This window comes from Hyla sarda, chromosome 2, assembly GCF_029499605.1.
Source record: "Hyla sarda isolate aHylSar1 chromosome 2, aHylSar1.hap1, whole genome shotgun sequence".
NCBI classification, from domain to species: Eukaryota; Metazoa; Chordata; class Amphibia; order Anura; family Hylidae; genus Hyla; species Hyla sarda.
This window is the reverse complement of record NC_079190.1, coordinates 156,217,283-156,235,650: the sequence shown is the minus strand read 5'-3', so window position 1 is coordinate 156,235,650 and position 18,368 is coordinate 156,217,283. Positions and strand designations below refer to the sequence as shown.

At 38.0% G+C, this 18,368-nt stretch overlaps 1 protein-coding gene and 1 pseudogene across 4 annotated transcripts in view; both read left to right on the top strand.

The window, feature by feature from the left end:
* ABCC4 (ATP binding cassette subfamily C member 4) overlaps positions 1–18,368 on the top strand; it is a 371,576-nt gene that overhangs the window by 257,557 nt on the left and 95,651 nt on the right. For all 4 annotated transcript variants that reach the window (XM_056555595.1, XM_056555592.1, XM_056555593.1 and 1 more), the window contains 4 exons: positions 6,442–6,592; positions 11,932–12,051; positions 14,293–14,403; positions 17,894–17,994. In XM_056555595.1, the coding sequence (XP_056411570.1) occupies positions 6,442–6,592; positions 11,932–12,051; positions 14,293–14,403; positions 17,894–17,994 (483 nt within the window). The remainder of the gene's footprint in view (positions 1–6,441; positions 6,593–11,931; positions 12,052–14,292; positions 14,404–17,893; positions 17,995–18,368) is intronic.
* On the top strand, positions 12,224–12,753 carry LOC130355456 (translationally-controlled tumor protein homolog; annotated as a pseudogene).

The following is an 18,368-nucleotide window of genomic DNA, read 5'->3' as shown; positions in this document are numbered from 1 at the left end:
TGGGTATCATTTTATTCGTATTGATCCACAGAATAAAGAACACATGTCATTTTTACTGTAAAGTGTACAGTGTGAAAATGAAACCCTCCAAAGAGTGCAAAATTGTGGTTTTCATTAAAATTTCCTCCCTAAAAATATAATTCTTTCGGTTCGCCGTACATTTTATGGTAAAATGAGAGGTTTCATTACAAAGTACAATTGGTCACGCAAAAACAAGCCCTTATATGGGTCTGTAGATTGAAATATAAAAGAGTTATAGATTTTAGAATGTGAGGAGGAAAAAAATAAAACACAAAAATAAAATTGGCCTGGTCCTTAAGGTCCAAATGGGCTTGGACCTTAAGGGGTTAAAGGAATTAAATAATGCAGCCAAAATGAAACTTTAGAATACTATAGACATTTTCATATGTTAAAGGTTTGAAAGTAAGTGGAAACCCTTATTGTTTTTAATATTTGGGCTATTATAATAGTGTTCTAAAAACATGTTGCAATTAACTGTATCAAATGCTAAACATTGGTTTAGGTTGTAATAAATAGGAGCAGAAAACTAAAGAAAAAACTACTTGAGAGGAAGTTCACAGAGAATATGTGCTGTGTCCTGCAGCTGCCCTCAGAAGAATCTAGTGATTTATTAAAGAAAGGAGATCTAAAAAGCCTTTATTTTAAAATCAACAGCTTGACTAATTTTAAATAACTGACTTTTCAGATGCTTTCATCACAAACAAAGGCGTAATCCTGGGACTACTTGAGCCAGCAATGAAGGGTATGGTGAAGACCACCAGTGAATGTGCTTTTCCCCTCCCTCTCTGTCCCCACCACACACAAAATGCATTGACTGCAGCTTTATGAACTGAAAACACTGAGGAAAAGGGAAATGTGGAGATGCTGTCCACAGTTATTTGTTCCAAAGAATAGCTCTTGCATCTGGACATTGAGAACAAAAAGTGCTTAAGACAGAAATAATAGCTGAGGTCATTCACTTGCATGGAAGCAAAAGGCTGGAACTGCCGTGCCTTGTTTCACTACCACTGACCCTTGCATTTTATTGTGTGGAAATGTCAGGGAAAGTGTGTAGAAAGAATTTTGCGGTTACAACGACTTTGTAATTTTTCTTTCTTTCTTTTTTTTTTTTTGTGATCTGTTTTCCCTTTTATATTTTTATTGTAGACATCAATGAGTACTTGGGGATTTTTTCTATATAACGTATGTCACTTAAAATTGCAGTATCGGGTGGAGCTGCTGTAAACCTTTTATGAACATGACAAAAACAACAATTTCTGAGAGATTTGTCAAACCATCATGTAATGTTCTAGTATATTCTAAAGAACCAAAAAACATACATCAAAGCATAGCATCCCATATGCAATACTGACTAAAGAAAATCCTCTATTGTACAAATACATTTATAGTTTGTTTATATACATGAGAAGGACTGGGTCAAAATTTACTGCTACGTGACCACTGTCCCAAAAAAATTGAGACTACAAAGGAGAGACGAGCAGCAGCAGTTAATAAGGTTGAAATCCTTGGAGTCCGCTCTGCTTGTAGTCAAAGGCCTAATTTGTCATTCTCAGCATGAGAGTGACAACGCTGCCATTAAGTGTTAACAAGAGGCTAATCGAGGCACTTGGGGACTAAATAAGGCTATCATTTTAACACTATCATTTCAGCCATGTATGTTAGTTCACGTGGGCTTTCCTTTGAGTAATGCAATATTTCAGTTTATCCTCAAACCAAAAGATTAATAGGTTTATATGAATGAATGAATATATGTAATTTAGGCATAAAACCTTGTTATTAGCATAAGTAGAAAGGAAATCCTGTTGACAATATGGCTCACATGCTATATGTCACTGAACTGTTGGTAGCCTGGGGCTTAAATTATTGAGGAAATCATGTTATAAATAACACAGTACACTTGCCAGATAAGGTTATAGCTTAATATTAACTATATCACATAAATAAAAAACAAAGTGCGCAAAAATCCCTGTGTCACCTTTATGCAAATTATATGTGTTACTAGATACTTATGAACATGTTTAATGCTTTTGGCAAAGACTAATAATAGCTAAAACTATTTGTCATTTGTAGTATAGATGCCCACCCTGTATAAAACTGTGTGCCTAGTGCCCACTACTTATTGAGAATACATTTTTATGTTGAAGGTACTTTGACTATTTAGGATCATAGTTGAGCTATCTTTAGTACAGCTATAATTAGTGAAAAAAATGAAAAAGAGATACCTGCTCCATATTGGAATATGCCCTCCAGTAGTGAAGCTAAACACAGGATTCTTCATCAGGCAGGATAGGCTTACACACACGCAAACGCAGGCAACATATTTATGTATAGATGCATTTATATGTATATATATATAATGTGTGTATATATATATATATATATATATATATATATATATATATATATATTGGCCCTCATTTACTATTGCACACCCAGTTTTTGCGCAAGATTGTTGCATTGCGCCAGAAATTCTGTCTGCGCCAGATTTTGCGCCAGAATTTGAAAAAACCCCGACTAACTCTAATTTTGCAAAGAAAATCAAAAAGGGGCGTTTTTTGTGACATTTTCACAAAAAAACAACATATTTACTAAGGTTTCCACATAAAATTTTGTGGATTTGAGCCGAGAAAAACCAGACAGATCAGAGCATGTGTAAAAAAAAAAAAAAAAAGCAAAATGTAGGGAAACCGTAGTAAATACCGTTGAAAATAAATTGTAGGGAATTAAAAACCACAAAGAAACCTACACTCCACTCTTAGGCCCCTTTCACACTACAAAATTCTCTGTTTTTAAACATGCGTATGAAGTTCCGTCTGAAAACCAGCTGAAAACGGCAGTAACAAAATCCTATACGTCCGTTAGAAAATCCCATTATAGTCTACAGGATTTTCTAATATCCGTTTTAATCCGTTATAGTCCGTTATTCATAACGGACGTTCTTTTGTGACGGAAGATAGTAACGGAAGAAATAGTTCATGATGTTTAAAAACTGAGAATTTTGTAGTGTGAAAGGGGCCTAAGCCTATCCTGCCTGACTAAGAATTCTGTCCGAATTTTAAACGCTTTTCTAAATAAATGGGAATTCTTATACTACATTTATTGGCCTATCCATTGAAGAAGCGCCTGGTACTGGTCAAAGTTTGGCCATTTTAGTACAGCTATAATTTATTACAATTTTACAACATGTTGAGGCTTTTTGTTTTAGTAAAATAAAACATGCATTTATCTTCTTGTAATCACATAGTGCAACCTTTAAAAAAAGACTTTATATATTGCTCAACCTCATATAGAATTAAGTAGACATTGTGATTTAATTAATAACCAAATTACAGCATGCTACTTGTGTAAAATAACAAACTATTGCATAATCACCACGCCCAGTCTAGTGCTCCAGTCCACCCCGTTTGCTTACACTGATGACATATTTTACCATCTCTGTTGATGATGGTTCGAAACTTTATCACTAGAGCAGGGAGAGCACATCATTAGGGTGAGTAAACAAAGAGGTAGGGCAGACTGGAATGCTTCCTTTGGACTGAGCAAAGTATGTATGCTCGAGTTTGTGATTTTAATCAAGCAGCACTCTGTAATTTGGTTATTAATTAAATTAAAATACCCCTTTAACTTTAATGTATGACATATCTTATATGCAAATGATTTGTAGCTAGTGTTATGGCAATCATTACTGAGGATGGTCTTTAAGGGGCTGTCAGAAATATGCCTAAAGTTTAGTACATAAAAAAAAAATAAACCTCTTCTCACCTCCAGTGTTCCCGTGGTGCCTTCGGTGTCCTGTTTTGGTCCTTGGTGCAATCCTTTTCCTGCTTTTGGGGGTTGAAATCACTGGCCGCATCTGTGTCCCACCAGCAATAGGCTAAGCAGCAGTGTGATGTATTGGGGGGCAGGGGCTGTTCTACGGGACCACTAGACACCAACGATGAGCAGCATTTAATGTTAAAATGCTGCAATCAATATTGGTCACAATGTTAAACTATTTAAATGACAGAAATCAAAGCAATTTTAGGCATATTCATTTTCGTAGTAGTGAAGTAAAAAAAAAATGATATATATATTGGGTATAATTTTTATTGTATAGGGCTACAAAATAAAGATAAGATGTCATTTTTAACAAAAGTCCACTGCATAGAAGCAAAAGCCCCCAAAAGTTTTAAAATGATGGGGTTATTTTAAATGTTGCTTTACAAATAATATATTTTTTGTTTCACCATAGATTTTGTTGTAAAGTGAGTGATGTCATTACAAAGTACAATTTAAAAAACAAGTCCTCATATGAGTCTGTAGTTAGAAAATGTAAAGCACTATGGCAATTAGAAGACAAGAGGAAAAAATTGAAGTGCAAAAATAAATAAAACCCTCAGATGGAGGTTGCAAGAAAAAAAAATGAGGGTCTCGTACAAGCGCTACTGCTGGGTATTCACAGGAAATTTTTAAGCCACCACAGTTGTATAGGACATAAAAGTTTGTTCAGGGAAAGATTAAAACGGACTACGCATTTTGGCGTTCAGACGCGCCTTCCTCAGGTCCAACAATAAACAAAAGTTGGCGTCGTGCGAGATGTCCACGTGCTGTAGTGGTGGATCAACCACTACAGCACAGGGATGTTTTGCAGGAAGCCAACTTTTGTTTATTGTTGAACCTGAGGAAGGCCTGTGTGAACGCCAAAACGCATTGTCCATTTTAATCTTTTCTTAAACAAACCTTTAGGTCCTATACAATTGTGGTGGCTTAAACATTTCTGTGATGGCTTATTGTTGCACCTGAGGAAGGTGCGTGTGAGCTCCAAAACGCGTTGTCCGGTTTCATCTATTTGTGATAGCCCTTTATGTTCTATGCAACCGGGGTGGCTTAAAAACTTTGTGTGGATACCCAGCAGTAGTTCCAGACCCTACGTTTTTTTTTCTCGGCAACCTTCATTTACTTATTCGCACCCTAGGATACGCGACAGGGTCTTCGAGCTGCAAACCCAACACACCGCATACTTTTGGGTTGTGTCTATTATCTTATGCAACCCAATAAGGTCAGTACTTTATTGTAGTGGCTGGTCAAGTCCACCTTGTGTAGTACTACACTAGGGAGTGCCCTGGCCTTTTTTTCTTTTTCTACTTTCTCAAACCCTCCAATGTTGCAGCAACATAAGAAGCAGTCCTAAGCAGGCTACCCTCTGAACCCAGAACGTTCAGTAAGACAGTAAGCCTACAGAGTCTGTCTCTCTGTTTCTGTGTTCCTCCCATGACCTTCCTCCTCCCCCTTGGCCCCTCTACCCTCCATAGACTTGTATGAGCAGTAAAACCTGATCTTAGTGCAGATGCACCTTGCTTTACCTTTGGTGAAAACAGATTTTCCTTGGTGATGAGCAGGTAAGAAATGAGGGGAAAGCAGCCTTGTGAGTGCAGAAGAAAGCATATTTCTCTAATAGGATATTAGAATTTCTTATATTCACGTGTACTATTGATTAATGCAGTTAATTGAGTTGTTTGAAATTACAGTTACATTTTAAATGGAACTTCCAGCAAAGAAACATGGGTGTAAATAAGTCCATGGCTAGATAAGGCATCATGATTACAGGTATACAGTTTTATCTCTATAGTCCTTTCCAGCGCAGAAATAAAACCCTTTTTTCTTCAATATGTAAATGAGGCTCAAAAGCCATGGGGAATTCCCCTAGTAAGGCAAGAGCCCAGGTGAATCCAATCCATGCCCTCTTTTTCTACCGGCAATCAGTCAAATGGTGTGGGTAGATTCAAACAGGTACAGAAGCTGTGAATAAGAGGACATGGGCTGGACTTACTTGGACACTTTACGTTCTGGGGAACACCCCTCAGCTTTTAAGCCTTATTTACATATTAACAAAAAAGGCTTATATTTTCGGCACTGTAAAGGACTATAAAGATTTTTAAAAAGTATGCCCAAAATTCTGATAAGCCTTGTGCTTATCTACACCCCTAGTTATCTGCTGGCAGGTTCTCATAGCATACCATAGCATGTCCTTTAGAGGACTTTATACATTTTAGAACATATACTTTAATATAGTCTTTTCCATATTGATTAGGTCTTCCATAGCAGAAATTGTTTAGCACTCATAGGGCTGATTTCAGCCAATCAGCTTCAGGGATCATGTGACCAATAGAGGCAATATGTATATAATATTATAGGAGACATGGGTGCATGCCAGTGTCAACTTTTCACTCTCATCTTCTGGCTCAAACCCATACGGTAAATTAGCAATGGGGCAGAAATAAGATCTTCCACCAACTGTTCATGCTCCAGCTTTGGGTTTTGGGTATGGATGGAGGATTAGGATTAACTACTGTCCAGTTTTGGTTTGCTATACCTAGACCAGTGTTTGTGGATGCGTAAAGTACTACTAGTCATACAGTTATGTTATTTTGTTTCTTTCAGGTGTTCCTCCAGATTTTAGGGGTAATTGCTGTAGCAATTGCTGTTATTCCATGGATTTTAATTCCCTTGCTTCCTCTTGTGATCATTTTCTATTTCCTGAGAAAGTATTTTCTGGAAACATCCCGAGATATCAAGCGACTTGAGTCAACATGTAAGTGTAATATTAGAACAAGTAAGCCAGTAACAAATAATACAACAAGTAAGTGATAATAAATTATCAGTGAAAACCTCTCAGAAAACCTTTTATAGCATGTGTAACAGGGCCATTTACTATAGTGACAGTTCACTAATGTTATGGCATCTTCACATGTAAATGTAAGAACACAGCATGTTTCCAGACTCAAATGCTCTGCTTTACTTCCATAATAATTCTATTATAATCTTATAAAATAAATTATTCAGAGAATATCAGAAGTTAGAAATTCGTACATAGTGTTCTCTGAGCTGAATCACCAGTGTAAGAAAAACAAATTTCATTGCTTTATGCATCTATGGGAACTTTAGAAGAGCATTCTGTTTTGTGGCCGTATTTATCATTCATGCTTTGACCTTTCTCTTTTATAATGACCACTTCTTTATGATATGAGGAACATAGTAACCAGGTTGAATGAGAGACATATTGCACAGTTTTGTGGTAACAGTTTCTAGTAGAATATTGCAGATGTAATGAGACTTATAGGCAGTGTTTACATAAAAGAGACTTAAAGGCGCATATTAAATCAGGCCCTCTTTCATGGTATTGGTAAATGCCACCATATCCCTCCCTACCTTGAACAGTAGATGTTGCAGTTTGTTTGCCTTTACCCATTCTATAATCCTTTTTCCAATTCCCCACTTCATTCTTTGGTCATGTTGCACTGGTTTTGAGAAGGAAACCCTGTATATTTTCTCTATCCTCAGTAGATAGATAGATAGATAGATAGATAATGGAGACAAATCGGGCAGAGACACTCATTTACAGGGTCCCCATAGCCAACTGCACAGGCTTTCTCTATGGTAAGCATGTCTTGCATATGGTATTGTTTAGACTCAAGCAAAAGGCAACTAAAATATATGTTGGACAGGCAATATGACCTTGCATGGCTATTTATTACAATCTGATAGCAAAGTGGGTCATAAACAATATATCTGAGCAACATCTTTGCTTGTTGAGACATTCCACCCTGTTTGGCACCCTTAAGACAGTGGTATGCATTTTAATGTAGCATGCACCATATTCCTCAGTAAAAGTGTCTGGTACTTAATAAATATAGTTCTTTCCCTGATAACTATTTGTCATTACACCTGTTGTAACACTGCTGTTTGGCAACCACCAGCGTACCATGTGCCCTGGGTCTTATCAATGCCTTGCAACATTCTGGGTGCCCTGTTCCTGCGGCATTTCCTGGTCTAATGTGTGTCTTGCTGCTCTGTCCACTAGGGGCCACATGCGAGCACTGGCTATGTTTTATCGGGCTGGCGTGCTCTCCCTAGTGGTTCCCCTTCCAATCCTTGGAAGGCACTCCCTATATAAAGAGGCCACACCTGCTGTTCTGGGCCTCAGCAAGTTTTTTTGCTCATTCTGGAGTGTACCTGAACTGCTAAGGTCTCTGTAACCTGCCTGTCCTGATACCTGTCTGTCTTCTGACCCCTGCCTGTTATTGGATTTGCCTTTTGCCTTAGAATCTGTATAAACACCATAATCAGCATTGCGGTGTCTGTTTCTATCACTAGTGTCAATTTAGTCCCATTCTGCCTCCCTGGCCAGCTGCCATTTGTGCACAGTGGTCCTCGGCGGCATTTTTTTCTAAAACTTTTTTACGTTAAATTGTCTTTCAATTGAATTGTACAGTGCTACAGTGCTACAGAATCTGTTGGCGCTATATAAAGAATTATTACCATTACAACCGTGTGCCATACGTGTATGATGCATGCTCATGAGCTTCAAATCTGCACCATTGTAAATGTATGGTGAAGGTTTAAAGCTCCTGCAGTCAAGCAGAAGCTAGTTGGGCTCTTGTCAGAGACAGCCCGTGGAGATGATAGAAGCCGTTTGCAACCACTTCTGTCTACTCTCTTTCATCAACATAGCATTGTGCAGTGGTAGCGACAGTGAAAGGGTAGTGCCACTGTCTCTGTTGAACCTAGCATTCACATGATCACTGGGTATCTAAGAGCATGGCAGAACTGCTGGATGTTACCTGACTCAAATCAGCTCTCTCCAGAGGTGTAGAAACAGAGGTGTAAATCTCTCCAGAGGTGTAGAAACATGAGTTAAAATATCAGCATGTCCTAAACAAATTAGGGAACCAATTGTATCCCCTTCCCGCTACGGGACGTATGCATATGTCCCAGCACCCGACATGTTCGCACGCTGGGGCGTATGCATACGTCCTAGCCATCTCCTGCACTGCCCGCGGCTGGAGTCCCGCTGCACGCTCCCCCCCGTTCACCAACGGCAGGCCACGATACAGTTGAGGGTCGTCGTTGGTTGCTATGGCAGAAGGAGGTCAGATCACAGGCTGAATCGCACAGGCTGTACTGTGTGCAGCTGATTGGGTCATATTGTGCTGCAGTACAAATGTATTGCAGCATAGTATACCCTGTAAAAAATTTAATAAAAAGTTCTTAAAAGTATGAAGTGTAAAAAAAATGTAAATAAAAAAAGCCCCTTTCCCAATAAAAGCCCTGTATTATCACCAAAAAAGATCAAAAACACAAATCATATACATAATAGGTATTGCCATGTCCGTAATGACATGTTCTATAAAACTATAATGTAAATTATCCTGTATAGTGAACGCCATAAAAATAAAAAACAATAAAAAGACTCAAAATTTGCCAATTTTGGTACAAATAGCGGAATAAAAAAGATCAAAAGGTAACATGTATTGCAAAAATTAGAACAATGAAAAGTACAGCTCATGCCGCAAAAAATAAGCCCTTAATGGCGCCAGACGAAAAATAAAAAAGTAACGGCTGTTGGGAAATGAATGCTCAGAAAAGGAAAAAGAACATAGAAAGCTATAAAAAATGGATATCGCCATAATCGTACTGACCCACACTACTGCACAGTGTAGACCATAAAAAAAAATTCAAAAAAATTACAGAAATTTTCCAGTTTTTCACAATATTTTGGAGTTTTTGACAAAAAATGCTGCATGTGTCAACAAAAATGCACTACTTATATAGAGTACAATATGTCACGAAAAAACAGTATCTGAATCGCTCCGCTCCGAAAAAAAGATCTAAAGTTATTACCATTTAAAGAGACACATTAAATTTTTTTATTTTATTTATTTATTTTTTTTAAGAGTCATTAAGGTAAAAAAAAATGGCTCTGTCCTTAAGGGGTTAATATATTTTTTTTTTTTGGGGGGGGGGGGGGATTTACCTTTTTTTTTATTTTTATTTTTTCATGAAGTACTATATATTATTATAGTTTTTTTTTTTTTTTTTTTTTACTTTTTGTAGAACCCTGGGTTAAACTGTTCAATTCCAATTCCTTCACAGACACATTCTAACTGTTTAGCACATAAGTTCTTAAACGTAAAGTGTTACTATCATTCAAAGGGGTACTCTGGTGGAAAAACATTTTTTTTAAATCAACTGGTGCCAGAAAGTTAAACAGATTTGTAAATTACTTCTATTAAAAAATCTTAATTCTTCCAGTACTTATAAGCTGCTGTATACTACAGAGGAAGTTGAGTTGTTCTGTCTAACCACAGTGCTCTCTGCTGACAGGAACTGTCCAGAGCAGGAGAGGTTTTTTATGGGGATTTGCTTACACTTTGGACAGTTCCTGACACAGACAGAGGTGTCAGCAGAGAACACTGTGGTCAGACAGAAAAGAACAACTCAACTTCCTCTGTAATGTACAGCAGCTGATAAGTACTGATTTTTTAAATAGAAGTAATTTACAAATCTGTTTAACTTTCTGGCACCAGTTGATTTACAAAAAATTGTTTTCCACCGGAGTACACCTTTAAAGGGGTATTCCAGGCAAAAACTTCTTTTATATACAACTGGCTCTGGAAAGTTAAACAGATTTGTAAATTACTTCTATTAAAAAATCTTAAACCTTCCAATAGTTATTAGCTTCTGAAGTTTTCTGTCTAACTGCTCAATGATGATGTCACATCCCGGGAGCTGTGCATGATGGGAGAATATCCCCATAGGAACTGCACAGCTTCCGGGACGTGACATCATCAACAGAAAACAACAACTCAACTTCAGACGCTAATAACTATTGGAAGGATTAAGATTTTTTAATAGAAGTAACTTACAAATCTGTTTCAATTTCCGGAGCCAGTTGATATATAAAAAAAAGTTTTGGCCTGGAATACCCCTTAAAGATGTCATACAGACATGATCTAGGAGGACAAGTATACTGTGATACCAATATTCATACATTCTGTAGGTGTATATTCTCTTCATCCAAGGTTTCAATAGAATAACATGTTTCTATTCTGCTACAATTCCACACTCTGACGATTCGTGTTTTTTTTTTTTTTTTTTTATGATTTATTGGAAATCTACATTTATTTTCAATTTTAGTCTAGTTTTTCATGCTGACTTCAATGTATGCGTTGGTGGTCGATTGGTGATGCACTCTACTCATAAGTCACTTTTATGAGTTATTCAGACACTAATGTTTTTAAAAGTGGAATGATTGACATGTCTTCTGTTGTCTGTTGATCATGTTAGGTGACATTTATTTTCTATGAGAGAGTGACCAGCCAACAAAAGGAAATAAAAAAAAAATATGAAAGCAAGAGAGAGGGAGCTACTATAGCTTGAAAGAGCTTTATAATGCCTCCATTGTAAAACTGTCTTACCTGCTGACAGGCACAACCAGTTGCTGTCACTTTATATTTCATTAATAAGCGGCCATTGTAGTCAGTGTATGAGGAAGGTGGACTGAGACCATCTCAGATGATGCTCCTCTCAAATTCATTCTATATTTTCTGCAAACAGGAGCTAGTATGTTTCATAGATCTGCTGTAAATGTAAAACCTTCTGTATTGTTAAAAGTAAATGTCATCACATACATAAATTCAAACTTTTCCAATACATATGGAGAAACTATGGTGACATTGTGACTTGTAAAAGGGTAACTAAAAGCAAAGTCATCATTCACAAGTGCCACCTTTTTACTTTGTCATTCTATTTGTTTCCTAATAATAATAATTATTAATATTCATAAAATTGTTACAACATTTTATTAACCAATAAAAAATATTGAAAATAATGTGTTTTGGTGTGTCAAGTGTTGTGTGAATGACCTGTTTCCTTCAAAGGAGTCCTCATTTTGTGAGTTGTATTGTAGCTCAGTTCCATTATAGTGAATGGAGCCAAGTTGTAATACCACACACAACCTAAGAACAGGTGTAGTGCTGTTTTTACAGGAAATAAGCTGTGGTTTTCTATTCCTGGATAACCCCTTAATCTGTATCGCCTATAGGTCTATGCAAGAAGTAATATTATTTGATTTACTTATTTCTTTTCCAGCTCGAAGCCCAGTGTTTTCCCACTTATCATCTTCCCTCCAAGGGCTTTGGACAATCCGGGCATTTAAAGCTGAGGAGCGTTTTCAACAGTTATTTGATGCACACCAAGATCTCCATTCTGGTTAGTGTAACTGTTATTGGGGAAATACATTAGTGGATCATGTCAACCTCAATGTTCATTGTTAGCACAATACAATACACAATAGCCAAACAGCTAAAAACATAACAAGCCTTTTCCTCCCCACCCTTCACCAACACTGAGGTGTCTGTAGATCGCTCCGGGACCCCAGCACCAAGCCCGCAGCCAGCATGATTATCTACAAGGATATTCTCGCCGGAGATGAAATGTTCACAGACATCTACCCGATTAAAGAAAGTTGCAATGGGCTGTGTATCGAGGTTAATGGAAAGATAGTCACCAGAGTTGACGGTCAGATTGATGATGCTCTGATTGGTGGCAATGTCTCTGCAAAGATTGCAGACGAAGGCTCAGATTTAACAACTATCAGTGGGTGTGATGTTGTATTAAACCACAAACTTCAGGAAACTGGCTGGCTTCATCAAGGAGTCATACAAACAGTATATTAAGGACTATATGAAAGCCATCAAAGCCAAACTTTAAGAAACTGATCCAGACAGAATAAAGCCTTTTATGACTGGTGCAGCAGGAAAAATCAAAGATATTCTTGGAAACTTTAAAAATTTACAGTTTTACACAGGAGAGTCTATGGATTCAGATGGAGTGGTGGCTCTTCTAGATTATTGTGGAATAACACTCTATATGATTTTCTTCAAGGATGGGCTGGAAATTGAAAAATGCTAACAAAATTTGGTTCATCTGTCATAACAATCAGCTGCTGCTTCACGTCCATACAACAATGGGATTAAGCAAAGTCTCAAGACCTTCAAACTGGACTGTTATCATCATGCTATGTTTCTTTTGACCATAAATTATTGGACTCGAGACATTATTTTTAAACTTGTCATTTAGTCCAAATAAAGTTGTCACACTCCACTCTAAAAAAAAAAAAAAACATTATAACAAACAGAAAGATAGTTTTTTTTTTTTTTTTTTTTTTAGCAGATATTCTCATACAATATACAGTGTAAACTTTACTGTAGGGATATATCACAATTGAGTACATGGTCTGATCACACTTTATTTTCTGCTGCTTCTTGCCAGATGGTAATGTTATATGTAAGGGTTTCAATTGGTGGACAGCAGTCTGTGATCTCCTTATGCTACTTTAACCTTTTGTGTGAATGGCAGCATACAGCGTACCTCCACAAATGTCAAAGAGTAGGGTTTGAAGGGAAACTGACAGTCTGTATATCCACTCTTAATCCAATACACAGCAGTAAAACAATGTCACATTTACAGAAATTGGGGAAGGCATTCACTAGATATGGACCCTTCCTTGCTACACCCGGAAGAGCGGTACCTGCACTGTGATTAAAAAACACCTGTGCCCAATGGGTGTAGTACTGACCATGAAAAAGCAAAATGAAAAAGGGGACAAAATACAAATGTAACTCACTAGAAGAGAAACAGAACATGTCCGCACATCCACAACTTGTACTATGATCTAATTGCTTCTCAGCATCATTTCAAAAACTACCAGGTTGTTATTATACCCTTTGATCAAAACGTGCAAACCCACTCCTTTCTTTTATTTTGTTTTTACATGCCCACACTCCACCCATTTGGCCCAGGCATTTTTATGCAGCAGGATACTGCATAAGGGTTTTTCCTAGCATTCTCCCAGCCCTCTGGTGGGAACACATGGCAGGTGTTTGGTGGTTTGTCTGTGGGGTGGTGTGGCCAGGACCCAGGGGCTGGGTCAGGGAGCAGTGGGGCTGCCTGGCCACCGAGTCTTTCCCTGGTGGACTTGGTGTGGCTGCGGCTGCCCGGCATTATGCCAGTGTTCGTTTAGAGACTCATTCTTATTAGGTGGCCTTGACATGGTAAGTGGGCATGCATGGTTTGATCAAAAGGTACAGTAACAAACTATTAGTTCTTGAAATTATGCCGAGAAGCATTAGATCATAGTACAAGTTGTGAATGTGCGGCTATGTTCTGTTTCTCTATTTGTGAGTTACTATTTTACTATGGCTTAACTTCAGGCTGTCATTCCATCAGCATCTGTTTGTAATGGTGTGGGAAGTATTACTGGCCTAATAATACTTGAAGACTAGTATAGCCTGGATGTGTCCCTGGACGTGTCTTATATATTTATATATTTCATATTTTACAATAATGATTGAGGGCACCAAAACCTTTAGTTTGTTATGAATAAAGAACTTTTTCCTTTCTTGTTGTGGTGTATTTTACATTTTATCATACTTCTCTCTTTTCCAATAGAGGCCTGGTTTTTGTTCCTAACAACATCCCGTTGGCTTGCAGTGCGTCTGGATGCCATATGTGCACTGTTTGTAATAGCCATTGCTTTCGGGTCCTTAATCCTCTCAAAAAGTAAGTATTGTGTACAGTCTATATGGCATTAATAGTTGCCCACATAAGTGAGTTGTCACTGAGACAAAATAGACTTGGTCAAGAAACACTGCATTCTATTAAAACTGCCAGTCTCACAAGTCGTGCTTATATGAATTGTAAGTTCCACATTTAGTTTTTATTTCTTACATACTTGCTATCATGAGAGCTTCCTGGTATGAAGATAGTTTATTATAAAGTCAAAATCGAGGACAGACAAATCCTTCACCTGTATAGTTTATCTTCATTCCTGGAAAACTAAATTAAGTGATGCTCAATGACTTCTTAATCTTATCCCTTGCTCTGGGGATCCGTCTGTATTAAAGGGCTTCTCCGGTGCTTAAACATCTTTTCCCCTACCAAAGGGGATAAGATGCCTGATCGCGGGAGTCCCGCCGCTGGGGACCACCGTGATCTTGCACGCGGCACCCCGTTTGTAATCAGTCCCCGGAACGTGTTCGCTCCGGGTCTGATTACAGGCGACCACCGGGCCGGCGGCGTGTGACGTCACGCCTCCGCCCCCGTGTGACGTCATGCTCCGCTCCCTCAATGCAAGACTACGGGAGGCACCGGAGAACTTAAGCTTTAGATTAAGCTTGGTAGATTTGATGTTAATGATCTATATACCTATAAGGCTGTGTTCGCATTAAATTAAAAAAAAAATATTGTCCAAATCTATACAACTATTTGGCTATACTAATACTCCTGATAGTTACCTCTGGCACCTATTCTTAGCATGATGTGAAGGAAGCCTAAGTCATGACTCTGTTTTCTCTTGAACCTCTTAATGGCTGCCGATACACTTTTTTTATGTCCCTGAACTGAACTGAAAGGTGTTGCATTTGTCAGGGGTCCGATGGGCAACCCCATGACACAATCGCCACCATTAGATCTTCTTGTACAGTTTTTCTTTGGCAGGCTGTACTAGTAGATTGCCGATTTGACTGTTCACTGCCTACAGTAGTATGTCAGTGAGCTGTGAATGCAATCTTATAAGTGTTTATAAAAGTAAATCAACATATTTGTTATCACCACATGCGAAAATGTCTTATTTATTAAAATGTAATGTTATTAATCCCACATGATGAACGGCATTAAAAAAGAACAACTGTCTGCAAATTGAACTGTATTTTCAATGTCTTTATCTGTGACACATTCCTACTTATTGGAATCTTCATACAGCAAAATTTCCAGCTTGAAAACCACATAATTTGCTATTGACTATTGATTTGCCATTGGCTTATAATGGGTCCATCAGCATTCTGTGGAGGTTCTCTGTCACTTTGATGGAAAGAATAGCATTACATGCTGCCCTCTGTTTACATTGATGTAAACCTCATTCAAACCACCAATGGAAGGGCAAAACACAGGTGTTGGACATACTCATTATCAGAGCGATAATGTACAATGAAAAGTTATAAAAATGTTACAAGGTATGTACCATATATGCTTTGAATTAAAGGAAAACAGTCACCCGTTCACCCACACTATAACCCGAAACACTGGACACGTGTGCGCTCAGTAGGCACGAGCTCTCACGTGACCAGCGCTTATGAATATTTAACCCCTTAACGACCACGGACGAAATGTACGCCCTGGTGCTGCGGTACTTGGCGCACCAGGACGTACATTTACGTCCTGTGTATGACCGCGAGCATTGGAGCGGTGCTCGCGTCATACACAGCAGGTTCCGGCTGCTAGCTGTTTCGGTAATGGCCGACATCCGCAATCGCGCGTATGTCCGCCATTATCCCCTCAAATGCTGTGATCAGTACAGATCACGGCATCTGCGGCAGTGCGCATGTTAAAATAGATGATCGGATGGCCCGCAGCGCTGCCGCGGGCATCCGATCTTCTGTAATGGCGGACGGAGGTCCCCTCACCTGCCTGCGTCTATCTCCCGGCGTGTCCTGCTCTGGTCTGAGATTGAGCAGACCAGAGCAGAAGATCAACGATAATACTGAGCAGTGCTATGCCCTCTGCATAGCACTGAACAGTATTAGCAATCAAATTATTGCTATAGATAGTCCGCAATGGGGAAATAAAAAGTGTAAAAAAAAAAAAATATTTAATGTAAAAATAAAAAGTTTTAAAAAAAGTGAAAAATACCCTCCCCCAATAAAACTGAAAATTGTCAGTTTTTCCCATTTTACCCCCAAAAAGCGTCATTTTTTAAATAAACATATTTGGTATATCCGCGTGCGTAAATGTCCGAACTATGAAAATATAATGTTAATGATCCCCAACGGTGAATGGCATAAACGTAAAAATAAAAAAATTCCAAAAATGCTGCTTTTTAGTCACATTTTATTCCAAAAAATTTTTTAAAAAAATTAGCTTAAAGTTTTATATATGCAAATGTGGTATCGATAAAAAGTGCAGATGATGTTGCAACAAATGAGCCCTATATACGGAAAAATGAAAAAGTTATAGGTGGTCAAAATAGGGCGATTTTAGGGTACTGATTTTGAACAAAAAGTTTGAGATTTTTTTAAGTGGTACAAAAATAGAAAAGTATCTAGCCATGGGTATCATTTTAATCATATTGACCCACAGAATAAAGAACACGTTTCATTTTTACCGTAAAGTGTACAGTGTTTCATTTAAATAAAATAATTTTTGGGTTTGCCGTACATTTTATGGTAAAATGAGAGATTTCATTACAAAGTACAATTGGTTAAGCAAAAAACAAGCCCTTATATGGGTCTGTAGCTGGAAATATAAGAGTTATGGATTTTAGAAGGTGAGGAGGAAAAAATGAAAACGCAAAAATAAAATTGGCCTTGTCCTTAAGGTTAAAATGGGCTTGGTCCTTAAGGGGTTAAATCCAGCCGGCGGGCCCGCCTCAAAGAGCAAGTCAGCACTTTAATAGGGGGACCTTCGTGGGATCGGGGCTCCGGAATGCAGGTAGGTATAGCAATCAGAGACCCTGCATTGATCTTCTGTTCACCCGCACTATAACCTGGTGTATCGGGTTATATTGCAGGTGAACAGGTGACCGTTTTCCTTTAAGTTGTTTGGTGTTAGTGAATGGGAACAATCTTGTTTATCAAAACCTGTGTAGAGTAAGGGGGGCAGTTGCCCATAGCAACCAATAAAATAGCTTCTTTAAGTTTTTTTTCGTTTTTTTTTTAAGAAAAAGCTGGAATCTGGCTGGTTGCCATAGGCAACTGCTACACTCTATCTCTACACTGCTCCCTTGTTCTCAGTTTCCAGCTTCTGAATGTAAACAAGCAAAAAAATACTTTCACTGATGTAAAAGGGTAAACTATTGAAGTACAAATAAATTAGAAGTATATTAGAAAGTCAGGTAACTTTTTTATTATACCAATGAGCCTTTTCACACATACCTTTGGGCTTGTCAGTAACTGTGTTTGTTTCACACTATGGCATATCCTTGGTCTTCCAGTGAGCGTGAACACAGTATGATAATGAATGAACTGACTTTTCCTCTTATTTTGTGTTGCTACAGCTCTTAATGCAGGACAGGTTGGTTTGGCATTATCTTATGCCATTACAATCATGGGATCTTTCCAATGGGGAGTAAGGCAAAGTGCAGAGGTTGAAAATCTGGTAAATTTTTCTTTTTATCATCTTTCAGCTGTCATTTGTGTTAAAAGTATTACATATGTGAAGCATTGTAGGCATGCATGGTGATGTATACCTAAATTTGTGCTAGAGCTGCGTGATTTGGAGTTTACCAGTAGACTTATATCTGCTGCTTATTTTTTATATTTAGAACTAGAAAGAAGTAAAAGTGTAAAACCTGGGATTTCAGATCTGTCATATTTTTAGTTAAAGGGAAACTAACAGCAGGGTGTGGATGTCCTTTTGCAAAATAATGTTTCCTTTGCCTTCATCATTCCAAATAGTGTCCTCTTCAGTTTTCTTTTAGTCCTTAATGTGTTATTGTTTTTAGTCTAATTGATTAACGCAACTAAAATCTA